Below are 22,410 nucleotides of genomic sequence, written 5' to 3'. Positions count from 1 at the left end.
CCGCCCCCGGCCCGGCCGCGCTCCCTGCACGCCTCCCGCCTCCAGCGCCGCCCCTCCCAGAACACTGCCCTTTCTACAACTAACCTTTACCCTCCAGGCCCATCTTCCGTCTCCCTGGCGGCACCCAGTGCGCAGACGTGTGCTTCTGGGCGCTGCCTCTTTCGCGCCCCGCCCCTCCTCCGCTCCTCCCTCCCTTCCGGGGCGCGGGGGCCTCCCAACCTGGAGCGGCGCTTGGAGCCAAGTTGCTGCGGCCTGGGCTGTGCGAGCTCTCGGGTAAGTGGGGGGGGCGCCCGGGACGGTGGCCGGCAAGGGACACGCTCCTGGAGACTTCTTCCAGATAGCGGGGAGGGGCAGGAGCGCGCTCCGCGGGACCCAGGGAGCTGGGAGGGGAGGGAGGGAGGGACGGCGATGGGTCCGTGGGTCCGCCCGTCTTGGCAGAGCCGGCTTGTGGCCCGGGTCCGAGCTCTCGCGGGTGAAGGAAGAAGCTCCTGGGCCAAGAGCAAGGACCGAGCTGCAGCCTCGGATCAAAGGTCTCCGGAGACGGCCGTGGGGCCCTGAACCCGAGGAGATAGATCCACGCCTCTCTCCCCGAGCCAGCCCTCCTCCGCCTTTCCCCCTCTCCCCCCTTGTCTCCCCTCCTTTCCCTCTCCCCCACTCCCTCTCCTTTCCTCCTTTCCCTCTCTCACCTCTCCTTTCTTCTTCTCCCCAGCTTACATCTCTCTTCTTCCCTTTCCCCTCTCTCCTTTCCCCCTCTCCCCCCTTGTCTCCCCTCCTTTCCCTCTCTCCCCACTCCCTCTCCTTTCCTCCTTTCCCTCTCTCACCTCTCCTTTCTTCTTCTCCCCAGTCTCTCTTTCCCTTTCCTCTCCTTTCCCTTCCCCTTCCCATTCCTTTCCCTTTCTCCCTTCCTCTTCCTTTTCCCCTTTCCCTCTCTCATTCCTTTCCCCTTTCCCTTCCTCTCTTTCCCTTCCCTCTTCCCTCCCTCCTCCCCTTTTCCCTCCTTTTCCCCCTCTCCCCCATCTTTCCTCATCTCTCCTTTTCTTTCCTTCTTCTTTCCCCACATCTCTCTTCCCTTTCCCTCTCCCTTTTCCCCCCTCCCCCCTTGCTCCCTCCTTTCCCCTCCCACTTCCTCTCCTTTCCCTCTCCACCTCCTTTCTTCTTCTCCCCGGCCTTTTTTCTCTCTTCTCCCCTCCCCTTCTCTTCCCTCCCCTTTCTCCCCCCTTTCCCCTTCCATCTCCCTCCCTTCCCTCTCTTTCCCTCCTTCCCCCCTCCTTTTTCTTCTTCCTGCACCCTCTTCTTTACACTCTTTTCCCAGTCTCCCTTATTCCCTCCCCTTCCCTCTCTTCCCCTTCCGCTCTTCCACTTCCTTTTTTCCCCGTCTACATCTCCCTTGCTCCTTTCCCTCTCCCGGTTCCCCCTTCTGCGCTCTCACGAACATTTGTATTTCCTCCCCTCCTTCCTGAGAGGTGCCCACGTTCTCCTGAGGGTTACAAGGGAAGGCTTGGGGGAGTAGGGTCTGGTTTAATTTCTTGGCCGCTAAGGAGAGAGTTCCAGAGGAGAGTCAATAAATTTAGAGATCCTTTTATTTCTGCACAGTGGTATTGTGAAGGGGAAAACATTCCCCTCCAAATAAAAATGGGATGTTATTATTCAGGATCAGGAAGCCTAGGTTCAAGCCCGTTCATCGAACGGCGGATCATTGCTGGATAATAGGCATGTTCCCTTAGTTTCCCTCCCCGCCTCCTGAAGTTATTATATTTATTCTGTTTTCGTCTTTGGTATACAGCCTGGTACCTGGAGTGGGGAGAGTGGAGGGTCTAGAACTATTTCTTCCCTACAGGAGAGTAAGTGCTCCGTCTCTGAAGGCAACCCTACAACTCATCTGTAGTTTTATTTTATTTTAATATTTTATTATTAATATTATTATTTTATTAATTATTATTAATTAATGTTAATTAATAATTATATTATTTTAAACAAATATTAAGAGCTGTCTGATATTTAACATGTATAGGACTGCTTGCCATCTAGGGGAGGGGGTGGAGGGAGGGAGGGGAAAAATAGGAACAGAAGTGAGTGCAAGGGATAATGTTGTAAAAAATTACTCTGGCATGGGTTCTGTCAATAAAAAGTTATAATAAAAAAAATACAAAAAAAAAAAAAAAAAAGCGCTGTCTGAGGGCCTGGAAGCCAGTATTTGAGGTCATTTCTCTGTCTGCCACTTCATAGTCTCTTCCCCCTCCCCCATACAAAGACCAAAAAAATCCTTTCTCTCGAGGAGCTTACATTCAATAGGAATAACATGTCTACATATTAATATCTATAGAATAAATAATTCCCAGAAAAGCCTCTTCTAGGAGAAGGTATTTGAGGGCATCTTTCACAAAAAGTAGGGATTCTGGAACATGGAAGTGAGGAATTGCATTCCAGGCAAGGCTCAGAGATGGGAAAGTGGCATGTCTTTTGAGGAATTGATAGAAAGCCAGTTTGGCTGGATTGAAGAGAGTGTAAAGGGAGTAATATATAAAACTGGAAAGGTAGGTTTGTGTTATGAAGGTCAGATATTTAACTCAGATCTTTGATTCCAAAAAGGAGTCTATACTGAGTTGCCTCTCATCCAGTACTTGGCAGTTTTGAATAAAAAGCTTGTTGAATGAACACTGACACTTTGTGACCATCTTTAAATTACTTCATCTCTGTAAAATTCCAGTGATACATGTAATACTCCTCCTTTCAGATTTTTTGAAGGGAAGGGGTTGAGTAGATGGGAAATGCTTTGTGGGCCTTGTAATTTTATAACTATTAATTGAGAGTCCAAGTCTTAACAGAGACATTTGCTAAACCTGAATTTCCATTATACTACAGTAGTCATTTTTTTTACAAGTACTTAAAAACTCCTACCCCTTTAGTGAAACTAAATGTTCTCTTCTCTCTCCTCTTTTTAATTATTCTCTTTCTTTTCATTCTTTTCCTTTTCTCTCCTTTCTCTTTTTCCCATTTCAGTTTTGAAGAAAACTTTTTTGGGGTGGGGTGGGGGAGCTTGAGCCAGTTGGGGGTAAGTGATCAAACAGCCAGGAAGTGTCTGAGGCCAGATTTAAACTCATGTTCTCCTGATTTCAGGGCTGGGAAAGTCACCTAACTGCTCCTTCCCTTTTTGTTTTTTCTTTCTTCCCTCCTTTTTTCTTTTTCTTTCTTTTCTCTTTACTTTCTCTTTTTATTCTCTTTCTCTTTTGCCTTTGTTGTCTGTCATTATCTCTTTTTCCTTTCTCTTCCCTCCCCTGCCTTCCATGGGTAAAAGAATTTGTTCACTTCGGAGTGCAGTATGCTAATAAAATTATAGATCCAGTCCCTAGGTCTTTAAAGGTCTTTAGTTTCCAAAACCATCTGACTAGATCATTTCTATAGTTACTGAACAGACCACAATGTTTTAAGTTAAATTAAACTATGCATTTTCTAAAACTATCAAATCAGATCATGTGCATGCTTCCCTGAATGAAGATTCAGTTTGAGGCTCCAGTTCCTATGTACCTGAAAACCCAAGAAGGTCCAAATATACCAATACAGTTATATATCTGTATAACTCTGGGCTAAGAATTCTTAGTTAATACTAAAATGTTACCAGAGAGGTAGGTCCCAAAACATGTCTAACTTTGCTATGAAGCAGGCCTGGGCTTGGTGCCCATCTGTCTGCCTCAGGGCAGGATTGAGGAAGGCCTGCTAGTCCCTCTAAAGAATTAACAATGCAATGCTGGCAGAGCAGTGTCCCAGTTAGGGTAATTAGAGCTTTTTTTTTTTTTTCCTACTAACAACAAGACAGCTAGGAAGCCAAACTTTTCTTCTCTTATGGAATATATAAAAGTACAATAATCCCTGCAACCAGTTGAGTAGAAGTATAGAGCTGAGGTGAGGGGAGTAAGCTGGCAGGAGGGTGGAGCATTAGAGTACCTGGGCAAGAGCCTACTTTCTCATCTTGACTGTCACTAGTATGCTTTAATGTGAGCAAGTTACTTCACTCGTTCTTAGTCTTTTCATCTGTAAAAATGGGATAACAATACCTCACAATAAAATTAGATAACATATATCAAAAGTTACTGTGATAGCACAGAAGAAATGCTGAATTTTAAGTCTGAATTGAATCCTGGCTCTATTTTGACACATACATGGCCTATTTGGGTCTTAGGTTTCTCATTGATAAAATGAGATTGTCCCTTCCAGTTGTAAATCTTGCATTCTATACCAGGAGTCATGAGCAGCTGGGTGGCACAGGGGATAGGGCACCTGCCTTGGAATCAAGAGTACTTGAGTTCACTCACTTTACTAGACCATGAGTAAGTCACTGAATTCTGTATACCTCAATTTTTGTCCTTTGCAAAATAAGCTGGAGAAGGAAATGGCAAACAATTCCAGTATTTTTACCAAAAAACCAAACAAACAAACAAACAAACCCTTCAAGGGGTCACTAAGAGTTGGATACAACTAGTCTGGCAAAACAACAAAATATCGGGGTCAACAATATTTCGAAAATTTAGGGTGCTAAAATTCTGTCTTGTGTTTCTGTTGTATATGAGTGCTTTAAGTAACTTATTCCTAAATAAATACTAAGAATCATAGAAATTGGTTAGGAACTCAGAGATAATTTTGTCCATTTCATATAAGATAACATATGACAATGGCTATGAAGTATAGGTAAATGTAAACTTATCATAAATAATAATTTTGCAGATAAAATTAAGAAAACAGGTCCATGGAGATGAGGTAGTATGCCCACGGTCACACATTTGGTCACAAGCATTTTAAAATGCTATGTACCAGGCATTGTATTAAGTATTGGGGATATAAAGAAAGCCTGGAAGATAAATATAGTGAATATAGTGTATAAACTTAGTGTAAATGGAAGATAATCTCAGATGGAAGGGACGGGGAGGGGGAGAGGAGAGACAAATCAACTGGGAAGGGTCTCTTTGTGCTGCGTCTTGAAATCAAGCAATCCAAAAGGCAGAGGTGAGGAGAGACAGCAGATCAGGCATGGGACACAGTCAGAGCAGATGCTCAGAAGTAAGCTATTTGTATGAGGAACAGCCAGTAGGATAGTGCAGTTAGATCACAGAGAAGATGGAGGATAGTCAAGTATCAGAAGACTGGAAAGGGCCAAGTTGTAAGGGTTTTAAATACCAAAAAAAGGATTATATTATTTGATCCTAGAGATAATAGGGAACCACTGCAGTAGGGACAATGTCGGGTTGGAGGGGAGGGGAGGTGGAGCGTTGTATGTGTGTGGTGACATGGTCAGACCTGAGCTTTAGGAAAATCACTTTGGCAGCTAAGTGGAAAATGGATTAAAATAGAGAAAGACAGGACAGGGAGACCCAATTTCTATTGGACTTTTATAGTAATCCAGATAAGAGGTAATGAAGTTCTGAACTATGGTTGTGGCTAAGTGGAAAGAAAGGGTGTGTGTGTGTGTGTGTGTTGTTGTTGTTGTTGTTGATGAGTCATTTCATTCCTGTCCAACTCTACATGACCTCATTTGAGGTGTTCCATTCCTGGCAAAGATACTGGAGAGGTTTGTCATTTCTTTCTCCAGCTCATTTTATAGAAGAGGAAACTGAGGCAAACAAGATTAAGTGACTTACCCACAGTTGCTCAACTAGTAAGTATCCAAGGCCATATTTGAACTAGGGTTCTCCTGACTCCAAGGTTGGCACTATATCCATTGCACCATCTAGCTACCCCACAAATCTGAGAGATGTTGTGGAGATAAAAATGACAAAATTTGACAACAGACTAGAGATGCCTGGTGAGTGAATGAGCCAGAAAGATACATTGATCTGAGACAGTACTCTACCATCTGCCCATTCTAAGCAGAAGTCTGAATTTAGGAAGATTAAACAACTTTAGGGATCATGACTTTAAAGTTGAAGTGGACCTTGCAGCTCATCTGGCTCAACCTGCTCATTGTATAGCTGAGACAGAGACAGAGATAAAACAGTTGGTCTTATGTCATAGATAGTGAAATTAGGGATTCTTACTCCCTCTTAATCCAGTGCTGCTTAAACCCATCCCACTGTCTCCTTGGAAGATGAATCAACACAGAAGTCCTTCCATAAAATTATTTGGTGTAGCTAAGTAGCCTCTGTAACTTTGTCTCTTGTCTGTCCTAGCAGGAATGATGGCAGCCAACTGGGAAAACATTCTGCAGAATGAGCAGCAGCTAGAAGAGCTGGCCCAGCAAGCTGTGGACAAGGCCTTGATGGAGGGAGTGCTGATGAGAACCAAAAAGGAACCCAGATCTTCTGATGTAAGCTGCACCGAGTCTGGTCTGGGGGAGGAAGGTGGTAACCTAGAGTGAAAATATTCTCACTCCTGCTGGTGGGGCAGCTTCTGAATGCTGGAAATGTCATTGATCCAGTTGCAAGGTCTGGAGCTTCTCGGAGCCACTATAAGCCATGAACGGACAAGACTTTTTCCTTCCTGAAATTTCATTCCTTCCATCAGTCAGGAGATACCGATCTATTAATAAAGGCCACTGAAGTCCTATATACTTGTTCCTCACAGCTGATAAAGGAAAAGGGGCTGTGTGTATATATTTGTGCATATCAGCATATTCATTTGTTCAGAGAGAGATAATATTGTAAGCAATAGCACCTATGTATGGGAATGCAGGAATTGTAAGTTATGAGACTGTTGGAAGTTGTTGGGGCTTGACAGGACACATTTGGGAACAGTGAGTTCCAAGTAAAATTTTTAAGATGGGAAAGAACTGTAATTCTCATAAATCAGTGCTTATTCCCTGTAAACCTGTAACACTTAAAACTTTTTCCCTCATAAAATGGTTCAGCTTAATATTATTTGAAGATTGATGACAGATTCTTTACCCTCAAATAATAGCTAATGTATATTTGTTCCAATACTAAACTTCTTCAGCTTTGTGAATTATGCGCTCAAGCCTTATCAGTTCTTAGCAGTTTCCTAAAACACAATCTCCAGGTTGTGAATATACTTTTTCAGAAAATATTTGTAAACTTGTTTGGAACTAGGACTATATTTTTTCATAGATGTGATTATTAATATTATAGTTCAAATAATAACTAGTTAAATGTGGACTTTTCTAGATTACCTTGGGAACGTAACCTGAATATTGATTCTCTTATCCATTCTGAATTACAACTCGCTGTCCCAAGGATATGTTTCTCTTCTAAAACTCTACAGTGTGACTGGGGAGCCCCATTCCCCTGCTCTGGAGCACAAGAGGTCCTTGGGAAGAGCGTCAGTCAACCTCATGGCCTGAAATAGGGAGCTAGTACACAGAAGGTTGATTGCCTATATAAGACTCTTTGGCTTCACAAGACTTCTCAGGGCCAGCAGGGAGCAGCAGTGGCCTGGCTGAAAAGAGCTTATTGCTTATGGGATATCAAGAAAAGAAGTGCACTGTCAGTAAACTACAAACTCTTGTTGGAGATATCTACCTAGAATAAGTTGAAAGGCAAGGCAGGGCCTGAAGCAGAATGACAGATGGAATATAATTCTGATATAAACTAGAAACTGAAAGACTTTAGGAAGCAGACAGAGTAAAGAGTCAACAAAACCAAGTGAATATGACTGGAATCAATCTGTAAAATCAGGGGGAAAAAAACTAAGAAGTTTGAGTAACAAATGACAGAGGTGAATTACCCACTGATTGGCCTGTTTGAACAAAGAGCCAGTGAAGATCTGTGAAGAATACCATCTTCCTTTTTAAGGTAGCTAGTGGTACAGTAAATAAGACAGCATTGGCTCTGGAGTCAGGAAAACCCAAGTTCAAACTTAGCTTCAGAAACTTCTTGGCTATGTGATCCTAGCAAGTCACTTAACCTCTGCTTCTATTTCCTCAATTCTGAAATGGAAATAATACTAGTACCTGCTTCATAAGGTTGTTTAGTATCACATGAGATAATATTTGTAAAAAAGGATCTGACACATAGTAGGTACTATATAAATCCTTATTCCCTCTCCCCTTAAGGTAGGATACTTCCCAGGAAGTTGGAATCAGCATTTGGTTGTATAGAAGCTATGGAAAGCTTTTGGAAGCCTAGAAGCGCAAATCCCAGTTCTTAATGTAGTCCTCCAGATAACAGCCTTTCCAAATCACTGTGGTAGACAAGTAACACATTACCTTATAAATAGTAGGTGCTTCATAAACATTTATTGAATTAAATCATGACAGTAGCAGAAGACCCTAATAGATCAGGTCTTACTCTAATACTGGAGGGGCATCTTGGGAGCTATAGGATGGAAAATTAAGCTTAGCCAGACCTGCTAGAGCAGATACTGTTAGAAAACAAGGTTGGATTGAATATGAAGGAGGTAGTCATGAAGGCAGGAGTTCATTTGATTGATATTTATGGTAGAGGAAGGGGTCCCTCCTAGAGGACCTTTGTTTTGGAGGAGGGATGAGGTATTTCAGAAGTTATAAATAGAGAGCCATAGTTGGTATCTCCCTGGAGAAACAATGATATTTATAGGCCCTTTGGAGGGGACTTTCAGATTGACTTGGGTCATCTCTAGTCATCTTTAGTGTAGAAAAGAAGTGGAATTTGGAAAGTATATAGGTCAAAGTCATCATTTTATCATGGAGAAGGGAATCATCTGTGCAGATAACCAGTTATAACAAAATCCAGACAATGAGGTGACCTGGTTGTTCTATAGCATCAGATAGTGCTTGAAAGGTTGATTGCTGTTATCAGTCTTTTCTGATAGCTTGAGAGAGATAAATGGAAGCAAGCTCTTCCAGTATTTTCAGGTTAGTATCTTCAGGGAGTTTTGGAGGTAAAGAGATGATCTAACTAGAGAGATATGCTCAAGATCAACAGGAAAATTGGAATGAGGGATAGGAAGGTCATGTAATTGTACCCTGTTTCTGTCTGTTCATCACTGTTTGCTCCTGAAAAATTAGAATCATGGATATTTGTGTGTTGGGGGCCAGGAAAGGGGCTTACCAGATTCTATGGTGAGAGCCTGTCAAAAAGGTAATAGAGACAAGGAATAGGGAAGCTGGATTGGGGGGAGGGGGGGAAGGGGGCGGCAGTGATAGAAATTTGCCTACACAGCTGCAGCTGGTGCCTGTGTCTTGTTAGGGTATGTTTTTCCCATTGTAAAGAGGCTATGTTGTAGCCAGTGCAGGCTTGCTATAGGAGCAAGAAGAGAGAAGGAGCATTAAACAGAGATGGTGTGATTGTGTTGGAGAAAAGACTACAACTGGTTTGAGGAGAGGGAGGGTGAAATGTGACCTATTTCCCCACCTTTTATTTGTTCACCATATCTTGAGATCAAGCTACAGTCTCAACTTGGAGACCTCTGTAGATGTAAAGGCTTGAAAGGATGTGGTCATCAGTGCTATTTCAGGATCTTAAAAGGCCAATACTTCAATGAATCAGGGCCTGACAGTTCAGAAATGGAAATCCAGAGATGTGGGTTCCATGGTGCATGGTGGGCAGCAGAGTTTTTAGTATATGTGAATTATTTCCAGATTTGGACTAACTGTAGTTGGATACCTTATTATAAAACAAGACCCACAGAATAATTTCCATCCATCAGAATACTAGAGCTTTGAGAGATTTTGGTTTGGTATGGGAGTCCTGCTTGTGCATGAGATACTTCTGCTACCAGTATTATTTCCATGTGTATAAAAAGGCTAATAAGCTGTTTTGTCTTCTGTCATCTTTTCCTGTTTAGATTGTAAGTTATGCCCCCTTCACATTGTTCCCTTCCGCAGTACCCAGGGAACTTCTGGAGCAAGCCTACTCAGTACAAATGGACTTCAACTTCCTAGTGGACACAGTTAGCCAAGACTCAAACTTCTTGGAACAGACTCTGGCCAGGTACCAGGGCTTTCCTGTAGGATACATGGAGGCCTGGGAGGGAGATGTGTGGGGAGTCAGGATGGGGCCTGTGATTTCACTAAGGCCACTGACTTCTTGTGGAGACTGCATTTCCTTTTGTAATCAGGTTGGCTGGAAGTGACTTAACCACTGTTTTCAACTAGAATTGCCAAACTTCACTCCAGTTACAAAATGCTCTAATTTGTTGACTTCTGCTCTCCCTGCTGCCGCTTTATATAGTCTGCCGTGATTGTGTACAACTCAGGCCAATGCCCACCCCACCCCAAGGTTCATTGTGTAATCTGGCACAACCCCAAGAGCAACTGACCTTTTTTTCTCTTACAAGTCTTTTTTTCTCTCCCAAGAAGCAGAAGGAAGGAAACTGTCTTTATTCTCTAAAGCTCAGGTAGTCTGATCTTGTACAATTTATGATCTGTAGTCTTTAAATAGGTAGAAATGTGTTTCTGCCATTGTTATGTATGGCTCACATTCTTGTAATGCTTTTTCTTTCCCTTATATATTTCTCCTTCCCTAACTCCACCTTTTCTACCATCTTAACTCTCCTATATTGTCCAGGTTTCAGGAAGAGGAAATCTAGGCAGGCTCTAGGAGTTGATGTGAACAGAATAATGTTCCCTTCATGAGGGCAAGGATTATCTCTCTCTGTCTTTGAGGGCAGAGTGGCACTTGGGACCTTCTTATTTCTATGAACTCTGGGATGGGATTTTTCACATGAGTGTGATCTGCAGGGTCTCCAACCTGGCTCGGGGCAGTGGGTTTCTAGTAGATGAAAAACTGAGCAATACCCTGCTTTGCTTTTCTGTCTTTTCTTCATCTCAATTCAGTCACCATGGAAGAACATGTGAGCTAGGCATGGAGATTACTTGGAAAAGTCATTTTGGCTGATGATACTACAAACGTAGTTTTGGTTTGTTTTTGTTTGTTTGTTTGTTTTTTAAATAGTTTTCTTTCTTTTATTCTCCAAGGCAATTGAGATTAAATGATTTGTCCAGGAAATGTGGCTGGATGTGACCTCAGGTCCTCATGACTCCAGGGCCAGTGTCTTAGTTTTAAATTTAATTTTACCCACAGGTCTGTGCTGGGGGCAGCTACGCAGTAAAGTAGCTGGAATTCTGGACCTGGAATCAGGAAGAGACAAGTTCAAATCTGGGCTCAGATACTTCTTAGTTTTATGACCCTTTTCAAGTCACTTACCCTCTCTACCTCGGTTTTCTTATCTGTATATCTCACTGTTTTTATGAGAATCAAGTAATATTTGTAAAACACTTTACAAACATTATAATGAATTGCTATCTGTATCATCATCTTCATCATCATCCATCACCCAGTATAGTTCTTCCTGAACTCTTTTCCTGCTTATTGCCTCAAATACCCATGTTGAGAATTAGATACTTTATATGCAGAGCCCCAGGTAAGGGAAGGATTGTTGATAGAAAGAGGACAAGGCCATCGTCGGTATTTAAAGCAGTGAGTGACTGCTTTTTCTGCTTCTTCTTCCAGCACCATTAAAATAGATGACTTCATTGCTCGGCTTTTTAGCATCTACAAACAAGTCCTGAAAGAGGGTATTGCCCAGGTAACTCCCCCAACTCACCCACCTTGTCCTCAACCCCACCGCACACACTGCCAGATGTGGCCCATGAGGCTCCTTTTCTTTTCCTCTAAAGCATTTTGTTGGGTGCTGGACCTCACTTGAGTTTATCTGGTAGAGATGATGGAGGAACAGATAAGCTGTCTCATTGGATTTGAAAAGTGTTAATGAGTTCCTTTGGGTCTCTGGTAGATTCTCTAAGAGTTGTCCTGTGGTGATACAGCCCCTGGAAACCTCTTCCCCCTCCCCTTGGAAACAGGTCCTAGACCCCTGCTTACTGACAGTGCCCACACAGATCCCCGGTGACGGCCATCCTTGGCGTTTTGTTTTCCCTCCTGCAGACGGTGTTTCTAGGACTGAATCGCTCTGATTACATGTTTAACCGCAGTGCAGCTGGCCCCCCGGTCCTGAAACAAATCGAGATCAACACCATTTCTGCCAGCTTTGGGGGCCTCTCCTCCAAGACCCCAGCTGTGCATCGGTGAGCCCTTGATACACAGCCACTTCCAGGCCAGACTCTCAGGCCACGAGGCAGACCTAAGGTGTCTCCATCCACAAAGGGCTGTGAGATCCCACCTGCTGCAGGCAGAGAGCACTGGCTGTAATGAGAGAGTTTCAGTCACACCTTGGGGAAAAGAACACAGCTTGGCTCACAAAGATAGGTCTGAGCTTCAGGAAGAGATCCTTTATCTTCTCTTTGTACTTTAGAGTGAAATTGTCAGCATTCTTTTTATTTCTACAAGTATATATTGAGAGGACCGCCCTGTTCAACACTTTACAGAAGAACAATAGAGTTCCTGGCCTACCTGGAAAAACTAAACACTAGCCAGATTTTAAAGATGTCGTGCAGTAATATGGCAAGGAGAATGAATGTCCTCCCTACCTAGCCAGATCCCACATGCCTAAGAATGTTGTCCTGTAAGCACAGTAGCTCCCATAGGAGGTTGTGTACTTATTTCAACTCAAAACTCCTTAGAAATTGCCTCCAGTGTCAGGTTACAAACTGTCTACTGGCATCTACAGAATCAACCTCATTACTTAAATTATAAACACAGATGACATTTACAGAGTACGCTGAAGTTTGCAAAACTCATTGCATGCCTTCTCCTGTGTGATTATCCCCAAGCAGTAATGATCCATCCACCTTATTTGTTAGATTCCACTTAGCATATTTTTTGGCTGTTTCTGCCATTAGAGGACAAAGATTTACCACTATTAAGACTGTTCCAAAAGGAAGGGCTTTGGGCTGTCTCTGAAAGCATCTTCCAAAGTAGTGGTGGCCTCCCTGAAATCAGTCTGATGCTTCCCAGGGGACATCTTTACAAAGAAGTGGATGTATAGAACACCAGCTCTGAAGTCAGGAGGGACCTGAGTTCAAATTTGACCTCAGACACTTAATACTTCCTAGCTATGTGACCCTGGGCAAGTCACTTTTGCCTCAGCAAAAAAACCAAAACAAACAAAAAAGTGGATGTGGATGGATGAATTCTGATGTAATTGATTTTTTAAAAAATAAGTAAACACATTATATTTTCACTTCATATGAGATAGCGTGTGATCTGCTGAGGTGTGCAGTATAAACAATGAGGTAGATTGCCCTTCAGTAGGAAGAGACCACAGACTGGAATTGCTGGGGAAGACTTTCTGGACAAGGTAGAACTCCCGATGGGTCCTGAAGGATTGTGTTTTTAAAATGCTTTGAGTAACTCAGCAGACAGCAAGGATGTAGCAGTGCTATTAGGAAAGTGACTAATTAGTGAGAAGCAGAAGCAGACCCTCTGACATTCCCCAGGCCCATACAGTAACTTATGTCTTTCTTCCTACAGACACATCCTTAATATCCTGGGCAAAACTAAGGAAGCTGCCTGTATCCTCTCCAACAATCCCAGCAAGGGACTGGCCCTGGGCATTGCCAAAGCATGGGAACTCTATGGCTCACCCAAGTAAGGAGAAGGGAAGGAAGCGGTGTCTTTATACTACTGATAAAAGTCCACATTTCTAAGGAATGGTTCTAGGACTAGGAAGGTAGTCACTCACTGTACTCTGCTCTGGGTAGACCAGATATGGAGTATCAAAGTTTCAGCTTCATTCTTGAGTACCACATACTAATAAGAACACTGATGAACAGAAGATTGTCTAGGGGAGGGGCGACCAAGATGGTGGATAACTTTGAGGTCATGCTATGAAGATTACTGGAAGGAAATGAGAATGTTTAGCCTGGAGAAGAGAAGAAATAACTGAATTCAGATGTTTAAAGGGCTGGCCTGGAGAAGAGAGATCAGGCCTGTTCTGTTTAATACCAGAGGTCAGGAACAGTGGGTGGAAGATGAAGAGAGGTAGATTGAAGCTCTGGCCAAAGAAAAACTTTAAGAATTGGACTTTTCCAAAGAAACACAAGGGGTTCTCTTTCCTTAGAGGTCTTTAAGCAGCAATGGGAGCTATGGATGTTTGTAGAGTTTTATTGAAACACCCAGCTTCTTAAACTGTGGTTTTGCCACCCCATACAGATCTTGTAACTAAATGTGGGGATTGCAACATTAATTTATTATTAGCTAGTTTTGTATTTGTATATATATTTTTAACATCTAAATGGCGGGAGTTGCATAAAAATTTCTCAGGCAAAAAAGGATCGCGAATGGAAAAAGTTTAAGAAGCCCTATGGTAGGGAGAACAGTTGTTCAGATAGAATTAGACCAGATGACTTCTGAGGTCTCTAACAGGTTCTATGAACTGGATACTCCATTTAACTACAATCATCTGGCGTTTCCCTGCTAATAAACTCCTGTCCCATCTCGCTCTGACTTGGGTCACTCCCACCACTCACCCTCTATCCCTTTCTTTCCCCTGTAATAGTGATTCAGAGTCAAAGCAGAAAAGCTGCCCTCTCTCCTGTTTATGGTACAAGTGTGACAATATTCAGATCTAGTTATTCTTACACCAAATTTTCTTATGACTGGGTTCTGTAGCATCTTGTTGACTTTTTATAATTGTTCTGTTTGACTGTAACTGCATCTAGAATCCTTTCCCTTAGAGTTTATTGTTTTTAATCTGCCATGGTAAACCAGAAATCCAAGTTCATTAGAATTATGCACAAAGTAAGAGTACGAAGACCCTGAATGAGGGCTGAAGGGCCCTAGGAGCTTTAATGCCTGATGTTAGTTTTGGATACTTACTCTGTTTTGATGACGATGTAATACTCATATTCTTTGATTCTGATGAGTAATTTCATTTGCATTAGGAGAATGAGAAGAAAGAGAAAATTCATTTGCATAAACTCTCTGCTAGGGAACAACCCTTATTTGCATTCTATTCTAAAAGAATACTCTCCTGTTGGGAGAATGGTATTTCCTAATGATGATATAGGTAGACTTACCTACATGCTTCCATTTTATAACCCACAGGTCTTCCAGTCTTTGCTCCCTCCTAAAAAGAGAGAAACCCTAGGCTTTTCACCATGGCCAGAGAATATATCATTAAGCATATCTACAATTCATCCTGGCAAAATGCTATAGCCAGTCTTTGTTACCTGTCACAGAATGAAGTGGATAAAACTTTCCTTTTTCACTTTCTTGGACACCTATCCCTGGGCCTATCATTAGGCTAACATTTCTTATATTATACCAGGCTTTGGATAGTGACTAAATCAGGAAAGCCTGGATTTGAAGTCCTGGAGAATCAGCTAAGAAGAGTCCCATAGGTTCAGGCAGGTAAGGGTCTAGTTTCAGAAGTCAGGCAGTAGGCATCAGGAATTTGAGGAGACAAGAGAATCCAGGCCAAAGCACTAAGCATCCAAGATTCAGGAGCTAGGTAAAGGAACTGAGAATCACTGGAGCCACTGGAGCTCCTGAGGCAGTAGGAAAACCTGATCCCAATGCATTTTCATTCCTCTCTCTTGATCTGGAAAGAACCTATCCCTAAAGAGCCTAACTGTAAATGTTCCACTTGCTATCCCAGGTGATGTGCAAGTAACACAGAGGCCTAGGAATAATCTAACTCTAGCCTGGGCCTTCCCCATCTCTGCTATGGAATAACTATATGTATCTTAAAACTATGATATGTTGAGAAGTCTCATATATAGAGTTCTGGATGAATTGAAAATTATGTCTCAGCTCAGGAAGTTGATTCACTTCTTGAATATTGGGGAGGTATAATAAAAGATAAATGGAATCTGTTAACTTGAATGTATTTTTTGTAGGGCATTGGTGCTTGTCATTGCTCAGAAAGAGGAGAGAAATGTGTTTGACCAACACTACATAGAACATGACCTATTAAGCAGGTAAGCATGACTCCTTTGTACTGTGTGCATCAGCAGTCCAGGTCTTCTCCCACTGACATGTGCTTTCTTTCAGGAACATTCATGTAATTCGGCGAAGGTTTGAAGATGTTGCTAAAACAGGATCTTTGTCCCAAGACCGGAAATTGTTTGTGTAAGTTCTTAGGTGGGTGACTTTCAAAGGGAGAAGGTGAAGCGGACTCATGAAAACTAATAACAGTGTTAGAGAGACATTAGCATCCTTAGCATTGTTCTCCTGACCCTGCCAAAGCTAGTATACATACCACTTGGGCTCCCTCATTCTGTCTCTATTCCTCCATGTCTCTGTAGTCATATGAGAAGAAGGAGGAAAGGGAGTTGACAACCAGTCCAGTGGAAAATGTACCTGGCACTCTGGGTGTCAGAGCAAATCTATTAAGAGGCTGCTTAGTTCTTCCCTGAACCCTGAATCCCTTCTCATTTGTGAGTGAATTCAGGCATTGAGACAAAGATTTAAAGGTATGAAACCATAACTCCCTAAGGAAATCCCTATTCTCTAAAGAATTTCCCAAGGTAATCCTGTACCAGAGTTTTTATACCAAGAATACTCATTTATTCTAACCAAACTAATATCCCCTCCTTTTAGTTTCCCTTGGCATGTCTGGCTCTCTCTTTTGTTTTTCTTTATGTTTATTTGTGTGTGTACCATCTATCTTGTTGGTTGAATTGTAAAATCTTGGAGGATGTGGCTTGCATTGCTTTTTTTCTTATCCTCACTGCCCATTTTAGCAGTTTGGGGAACAGTTTATACTGAAATAAATGCATGAATTACTTCTTTCATTTATCAGCTTAAATAGATAAACCAAACAATACTAAGAAAAGCAAAGGAAAAGGGGAAAAAAAAAAATCTTTCCAAGTGTAAAAGGACTTTTAAACAGGACTGTGATAATTCATCCATCTCAGCCTAGTCCTAGGTGCTTTAAGCATTAAAATCCCAATACCTTGTTATCACCCTCAAGACATGTTACTGCTCAGTTAAGAGTGACACAGTGCCTTGGATTTACCTGACCTGTTTTTTTTCCCCATGGTTCTTGGTACATCCAGTTTCTTTTTTTAAATCTTCTTGACTAGCTCACCTTTTGCAGTATCCTGAGGCTTGCCTCCTTTCTCTGTTTTACTTGTGCCTTTTGTAGTGAGAGGCATGTAATGTCTTGAGGGCTTTCCTGGTCTACTTTCAGTTAATTCCTAGCCAGGCTTTTGCTAGGTAAATGACACTATCATCTTGCTTTCTTAAGGAGCCAGACTCTTTTTGATAAGTGAAACAGACATAGTGTTATATTTAATCCAATTATTTAACTATCATAACTCATTTACATAAAAAGCTTTCTTCACATTGTGTTCCAGGGATGGCCAGGAGATTGCTGTGGTTTACTTCCGTGATGGCTACATGCCCAGTCAGTACAGCCCCCAGGTTGGTATTTGGAATTTAAACCACTGTTTCATTTCCAGGACTACATTGCTACATCTTCATTTCAGCCTCAGATTGAGTCCAGTCTTCAGCTCTACTTCTGGTCACCTCCTCTTGGGGTCCTCTACCACCATGTCTTAACAGCCCTTCCTTATACTCTTTTTTTCCTCTTCTAAGAAAATCTATTTCCTTCCCTCTGCTTCCCTGAATGTGAATTCTGAGGCCTTCGTAGTATCTTATCCATGCCCCTTTAGAGTGGCTGGGTATCAATATCTCTCTTTCAGTTTCTTTCTTCATTATCAGAGGTATGTGTCTTTTCAGAAGTTTTCTCTGCCCCTCTTTTAAATTGAGGGTTTGCTGTACAAAGGAGTTTAGGGTTTAAGTTGTCATTTTAATTCTTCCACCATTTTGCTCTGTACCATTAGGCAAATATCTTCCCCTTTATAGGTTTCCTCCTCTAAAATTAGAGGACTGGATTGTAGGATCTTTGAAGCCTTTTCCAGTCCTGATATTCTGAGTCCTTGAAAAACTTAGGACACTCTGCCTTAGATTAGAAGCTTTCAGATTAGTTGTTGAGAAAATTTTGATGACTGTACTGGGTCTACAACTTGTCAAAGTACCTGGTGCCTTTCTGGATAAATTGGAGTAAGTTGTTGGGGGATAAATGAAGGGAGGCGAAGACCCCCAATTCTGACTGGATCACACTTGTCTAGCAAGTAGGAAATTATGCTGGGCAGGAGACAAGGGAAAGCCAGGCTTGAGCCTGGAGGGAAGCGTGTGCCTAAACATTTCTTGTCTGGTAAGGAAGGGTGATTCCTCAGGGAACTGACTGAGAAAGGGTGTCTCCTTAGGGAGCTACCTACATCCTGTGCCAAGGAAGCTGAGCAGTTAGAGAGCTAGAAAGACATGCAGTCTGAGTGACAGAAGCAGTGAGAGAGGCCTGGTCTGTGTGCCAGTGATTGCCTGCCTGACAGGCTGTGCCTATTGAAGTGCCAATGTAAAATTGTGTTATATTTGTGATGACTGACATGAAGAGGAAGATTGGAATAGAAGAAAGACGAAATTAACAAGTTCCTGCTAGTTCTTATATTCTTCATTCTATCAAAGTCTCCAAGTCCTCAGTTGTAAAATTACATTTGCTGTGTAACTTCGGGAGGCTGGGACGGGCTCCTCAGTTGTCATGGATGTGAAGCTAGAGGAGCTGCCCCTCACAGCAGTCTGGAGCAGACTGTGGAGAGACTGGATCTTTCTTTTCCCTTCTTGCTGCAGAATTGGGAAGCACGCTTGCTCTTGGAGAGGTCGTGTGCTGTTAAGTGCCCAGATGTAGCCACTCAGTTGGTGGGGACCAAGAAAGTCCAGCAGGAGCTGAGCCGCCCAGGGGTGCTGGAGAGCTTGATACCAGACCAGCCAGAAGCTGTGGCCCGCCTCCGGGCCACATTTGCAGGCCTCTATTCCTTGGACATGGTAAATAGTCACCCATAATAGTTATCTCCTGGGAGGTCTCCAGCCTCTTCTCTTTGCTAAAATGGAATTGACCCCCAAAAAGGAAGATCCGTGGGTAAAGTTGGGCTGTTAGTGGTAGGATTTGTGACAAGTTCCTTAATAGAGTGCAGGGGGTTTCTAGTGAGGGTCAGATCCCTTTTTTGAGAAGGGCAGAGCTATAGATCAGGGCTATCTTCTTAGTGGGACTGATATAAGCAGGGCCAGTCCTCCTCCATGAGAAGGAGCCTTAGAGCTGGCCCAGGTCAGTCTCAATCTGCGATGGGGGCAGGGCTAAGTCAGGGTCACCCCTGCTCAGTGAAGATGGTGAATTTGTGCAGCTGTTGCTATTTCTGTGCCCATTGCATAGAGCAATGGGCCCCTTCTAGAGCTAGTGCCAGGAGAGGAGGGACTGTCCTCACGAAGCTCATTTCTCTGCCTTGTCTCAGGAGAACCAAGGGGCAGCCTGAGCTCTCCCAGAACTCGTCCTGGCCTTCCTCCATTCCTGACCACTTAGCCTTCTGGTGGCCCAAGGCCAGTGTCTGCTCTGGGCTCTTCTCCCAGGCCTCTTTGGTATTTGGCTTAGTGTTGACCAGGTTCCCACCCCCACATTAGATCCATACACTACAGCTGCCAATGATGGGTCCATTGCCTCATGCCAGGGCGAAGAAGGTGACCGTGCTATCATGGAGGCCATCGCTGCCCCAGACCGATTTGTCCTGAAGCCCCAAAGGGAGGGTGGAGGTAGGTGGCCAGTGTCCCTCTTTCTCTAGGTGTGCCAGCAAGGGAAGCAAGCAGTGGGACCTCAGGTCTTCACCAGCATTGATATCCTTCCCCTTCCCCAGCATCAGCCCCACGCCAAGCCTCCCAGGTCCCATCCTGTCACCAGATCCTGAGGCCTTGTTTTCTCCTTCCTGCTGGTGCAAGAAAAGGCCAGATCTTGCCACGTGTGTTCCCAAAGGATGGAAGCTTTTTCTGGCTTCTAGGGACCAGAATTGTCCCAATAGCCTAGGAGCCGGTCAGCATTCTCCTCCTGATATCACCTGACGTTTTGACATCACCCAAACATTCTTAATTACCCTTAACAGAACCCTTTATGTGTCCGCCACTTAGGGATTAATTTAAATGTTGTTTGAGCCTGTTTATACCTTCAGCCTAGACTGTCTCTTGGGGGAATGAGATCCTCAGAATTTCAGTTTACTTGTACTTATCCTACATTTACTTCTTTTGAGTTTCAAATGGCTCTACTAGTGCCAGGGAACAAGCCCCCATCTGTCCTGCCATCCAGGGGATGATTTTGTAGATGCCAGCCAGGTCCTCTCTTGTTCTTTAGATAGTCAGGGACCGCGAGCCTATGTTTGCAAACAGCTGCTAAAGAAATTGTGGCCTTCAGCTTCCTGGACAGATGCATTACATTAAAGGGTGTTAGACCTCTATGTCAGATGTTCCCTTAGTACTGACTGCACTGCTAGGGACCATATCTTTAAAAGGACATTTGCAGACTAGAACCATGGCCAAAGGAAGAAGAGAAGAAAGAAAGAGAGGAGAAGGAGGAAGAGGAGGCAGAGGGCATGTAGAGTGTTTTAAAGATTGTGTAGTGTTTTATATACTTTATCTCATTGAAACCTCACTTTTAGAGCATGATCTCAGGTATCCTCCATACTGCAAAGGAGGGAACTGTCAGAGCTATGTTAGAGGTAGAGTTATATGAAGGATAATTGAAAGGATTGCTTGATTTTATACCTGGAAAAGACTTAGGGAGTATGTGATCACTTTGTTCAAGTGTCTATAAAGATTTGCCAGGTAAGTGTTTAAATATTTGTCATAGAGAATGGCGAATGTTAATGGGACACTAAGAACATTAAAATAATTAGAACCATTCATTATTGGAAGGGAGCTATCCTAGGAGATTCTAAGCTTGATTGTGTATTGAAGGGTCTTTCTCATTCCACCTTTCTCTCTCCATGATTAAGAAAGTAGGTCTGTTGTCATTCCTGGTTTCACTCACAGCTATTATGGTAGCTTTCTTAGATTGAAATTATAGGACGTCCAGTTCCAATGAGCTAAGCACTCAAGTTGGAGTTGAGTTTGCTCAAAATTGACTCAGCTCAGCCCCTTGCAGCAGTTACTTAGTAGGCCAGAGGCTCCAGTTGTTTGGGAACAGGGTAATGGAGCTATTGGGGTCCTCAGAGTAACCTGCTTTGGGGTGGTCTGTTTCAGGAAACAACCTATATGGGGAGGAGATGGCACAAACTCTGGAGCAGTTGAAAGCCAGTGAAGAGAGGGCTTCCTACATTCTCATGGAGAAAATTGAGCCTGAGCCCTTTTGGAACTGTCTCTTGCAAGCTGGGATCCCTGCACGTATGACCCAGTGCATTTCAGAGCTGGGCATCTTTGGTGTTTATGTCAGGTAAGCCAGCGTGAAGGCTTCCTTAGACTCTAGACCAGGGGTCCTCAAACTGCAGCCTGCGGGCCAGATGCGGCAGCTGAGGATGATTATCCCCCTCACCAGGGCTATGAAGTTTCTTTATTTAAAGGTTCACTATAGTCCGGCCCTCCAACAGTCTGAGGGACAGTGAACTGGCCCCCTATTTAAAAAGTTTGAGGACCCCTGCTCTAGACTGTGCAGTGATAGAATGGCTAGTGGAAGAACAATCAAGTGAAGGTTTTTTGTGAATAGGAGATAAGGGCATGTTTGTAGGCAGCAGGCAAGCAGCCAGGGATAGCCAGTAGGGATAATGGAGGAGACAATGTGCTAGAGAAGATGGGATGGAATGGGATCATTTGTGCACACACACAGTGGAGGACTTGGAAGAAAAGCCACTCTTTATGTGAGATGGAGTGAATGAGCAGGTAATGGCAGAAGTCTTCTGGGTGATGGGAGATGGGGAAGAAGGGAGAGGAAGAAGCTTTTATGAGTAGCCTCCATTATTTTAGTAAAACATAGGTAAAATGTAAAAAATTTAGTAAAAGCAATGTTCTCAGATTAAAGGGGAGGAAGAAGTCATGAGGAGGGAATCTTGGGAGTTAGTGATGAAAGAAAGGCATTGGGTTAGTCAGCACTAGTCTTTACTGTTGTCAGGTGATAAAAAGGACCACAGAAAGCTGAGGACTTTACCCGAGGCAAAGAACTAGGACAAAACAGATGTCTTTGCTCAACATTTCAGTAGTCTCTGTGGAGCCTCCTGTGCTTGTTAGTTTTCTGCAAGTATTTCTTCCTTTTTGCTTTGCAGGCAAGGGAAAACACTACTAATGAACAAGCATGTGGGTCACCTTCTTCGTACCAAATCCACGAAACATGCAGACGGCGGGGTGGCTGCTGGGGTGGCCGTACTAGACAATCCTTATCCAGTGTGAGGACTGGGTCCTCGGTCATGGGGCCAGCTGCTTCGTGTGTGTATGCAGGTAGAGCAGGGCCTGGTTAGTGAATGGCTTTGGACTCTCCTCCTTTCTTCAGACTTCCCCTCCCTATCTCTGAAACCAGGTGGGATCAGAGGCCTGCCTTGCCCCTTCCCTCTGCAGAGGCCAGTCCTCAGCCTAGAATGGATTAGTGCCTCACCCCTCAAATAAAGATGCATTGATTAAAGCTGTGTTTCTGGTGTAATATTGTTCATGCAGAGTTCTGTCCGATCCAGGTACAAAACAGACATTTTTCCTTACTTCCATATGAGCCTAAGTAGCAGTGGTCACAAGCAGCCACTGTGATTCTTCAGCTCAAGAGCATCAGCCTTTAACTTGTAGCCTT

At 43.4% G+C, this 22,410-nt stretch overlaps 1 protein-coding gene across 4 annotated transcripts; it reads left to right on the top strand.

Moving 5' to 3' along the window:
- Window positions 1-153: 153 nt before the first annotated feature.
- Window positions 154-22,251, top strand: GSS (glutathione synthetase). 4 transcript variants are annotated; one of them, XM_031953894.1, is made up of 13 exons: window positions 154-273; window positions 6,162-6,295; window positions 9,709-9,854; window positions 11,376-11,451; window positions 11,808-11,947; window positions 13,293-13,409; window positions 15,662-15,742; window positions 15,816-15,893; window positions 17,123-17,189; window positions 18,456-18,650; window positions 19,328-19,409; window positions 20,886-21,075; window positions 21,899-22,251. In XM_031953894.1, exons 2-13 carry the CDS (start codon window positions 6,164-6,166, stop codon window positions 22,020-22,022), a joined length of 1,428 nt encoding a protein of 475 aa, XP_031809754.1. In that variant the 5' UTR covers window positions 154-273; window positions 6,162-6,163; the 3' UTR covers window positions 22,023-22,251. The 4 variants fall into 4 exon arrangements, with proteins under 4 accessions (XP_031809754.1, XP_031809755.1, XP_031809756.1 ...); XM_031953895.1 differs by having other exon boundaries at window positions 6,159-6,295; XM_031953896.1 differs by lacking the exon at window positions 154-273 and adding an exon at window positions 419-530.
- Window positions 22,252-22,410: the final 159 nt, after the last annotated feature.

The sequence above is a fragment of the Sarcophilus harrisii genome, chromosome 2 (genome assembly GCF_902635505.1).
Source record: "Sarcophilus harrisii chromosome 2, mSarHar1.11, whole genome shotgun sequence".
NCBI lineage: Eukaryota > Metazoa > Chordata > Mammalia > Dasyuromorphia > Dasyuridae > Sarcophilus > Sarcophilus harrisii.
Note: the sequence above shows the minus strand (reverse complement) of the source record. Positions and strands in the feature narration are given on the sequence as shown.

Coding starts and splice junctions, on each gene's coding strand:
- GSS (XM_031953894.1), top strand. CDS start 6,164: ATGATGGCAGCCAACTGGGAAAACATTCTGCAGAATGAGCAGCAGCTA. Junction 9,855..11,375: donor TTGGAACAGACTCTGGCCAG/GTACCAGGGCTT, acceptor TTCTTCTTCCAG/CACCATTAAAATAGATGACT. Junction 15,894..17,122: donor CAAGACCGGAAATTGTTTGT/GTAAGTTCTTAG, acceptor ATTGTGTTCCAG/GGATGGCCAGGAGATTGCTG.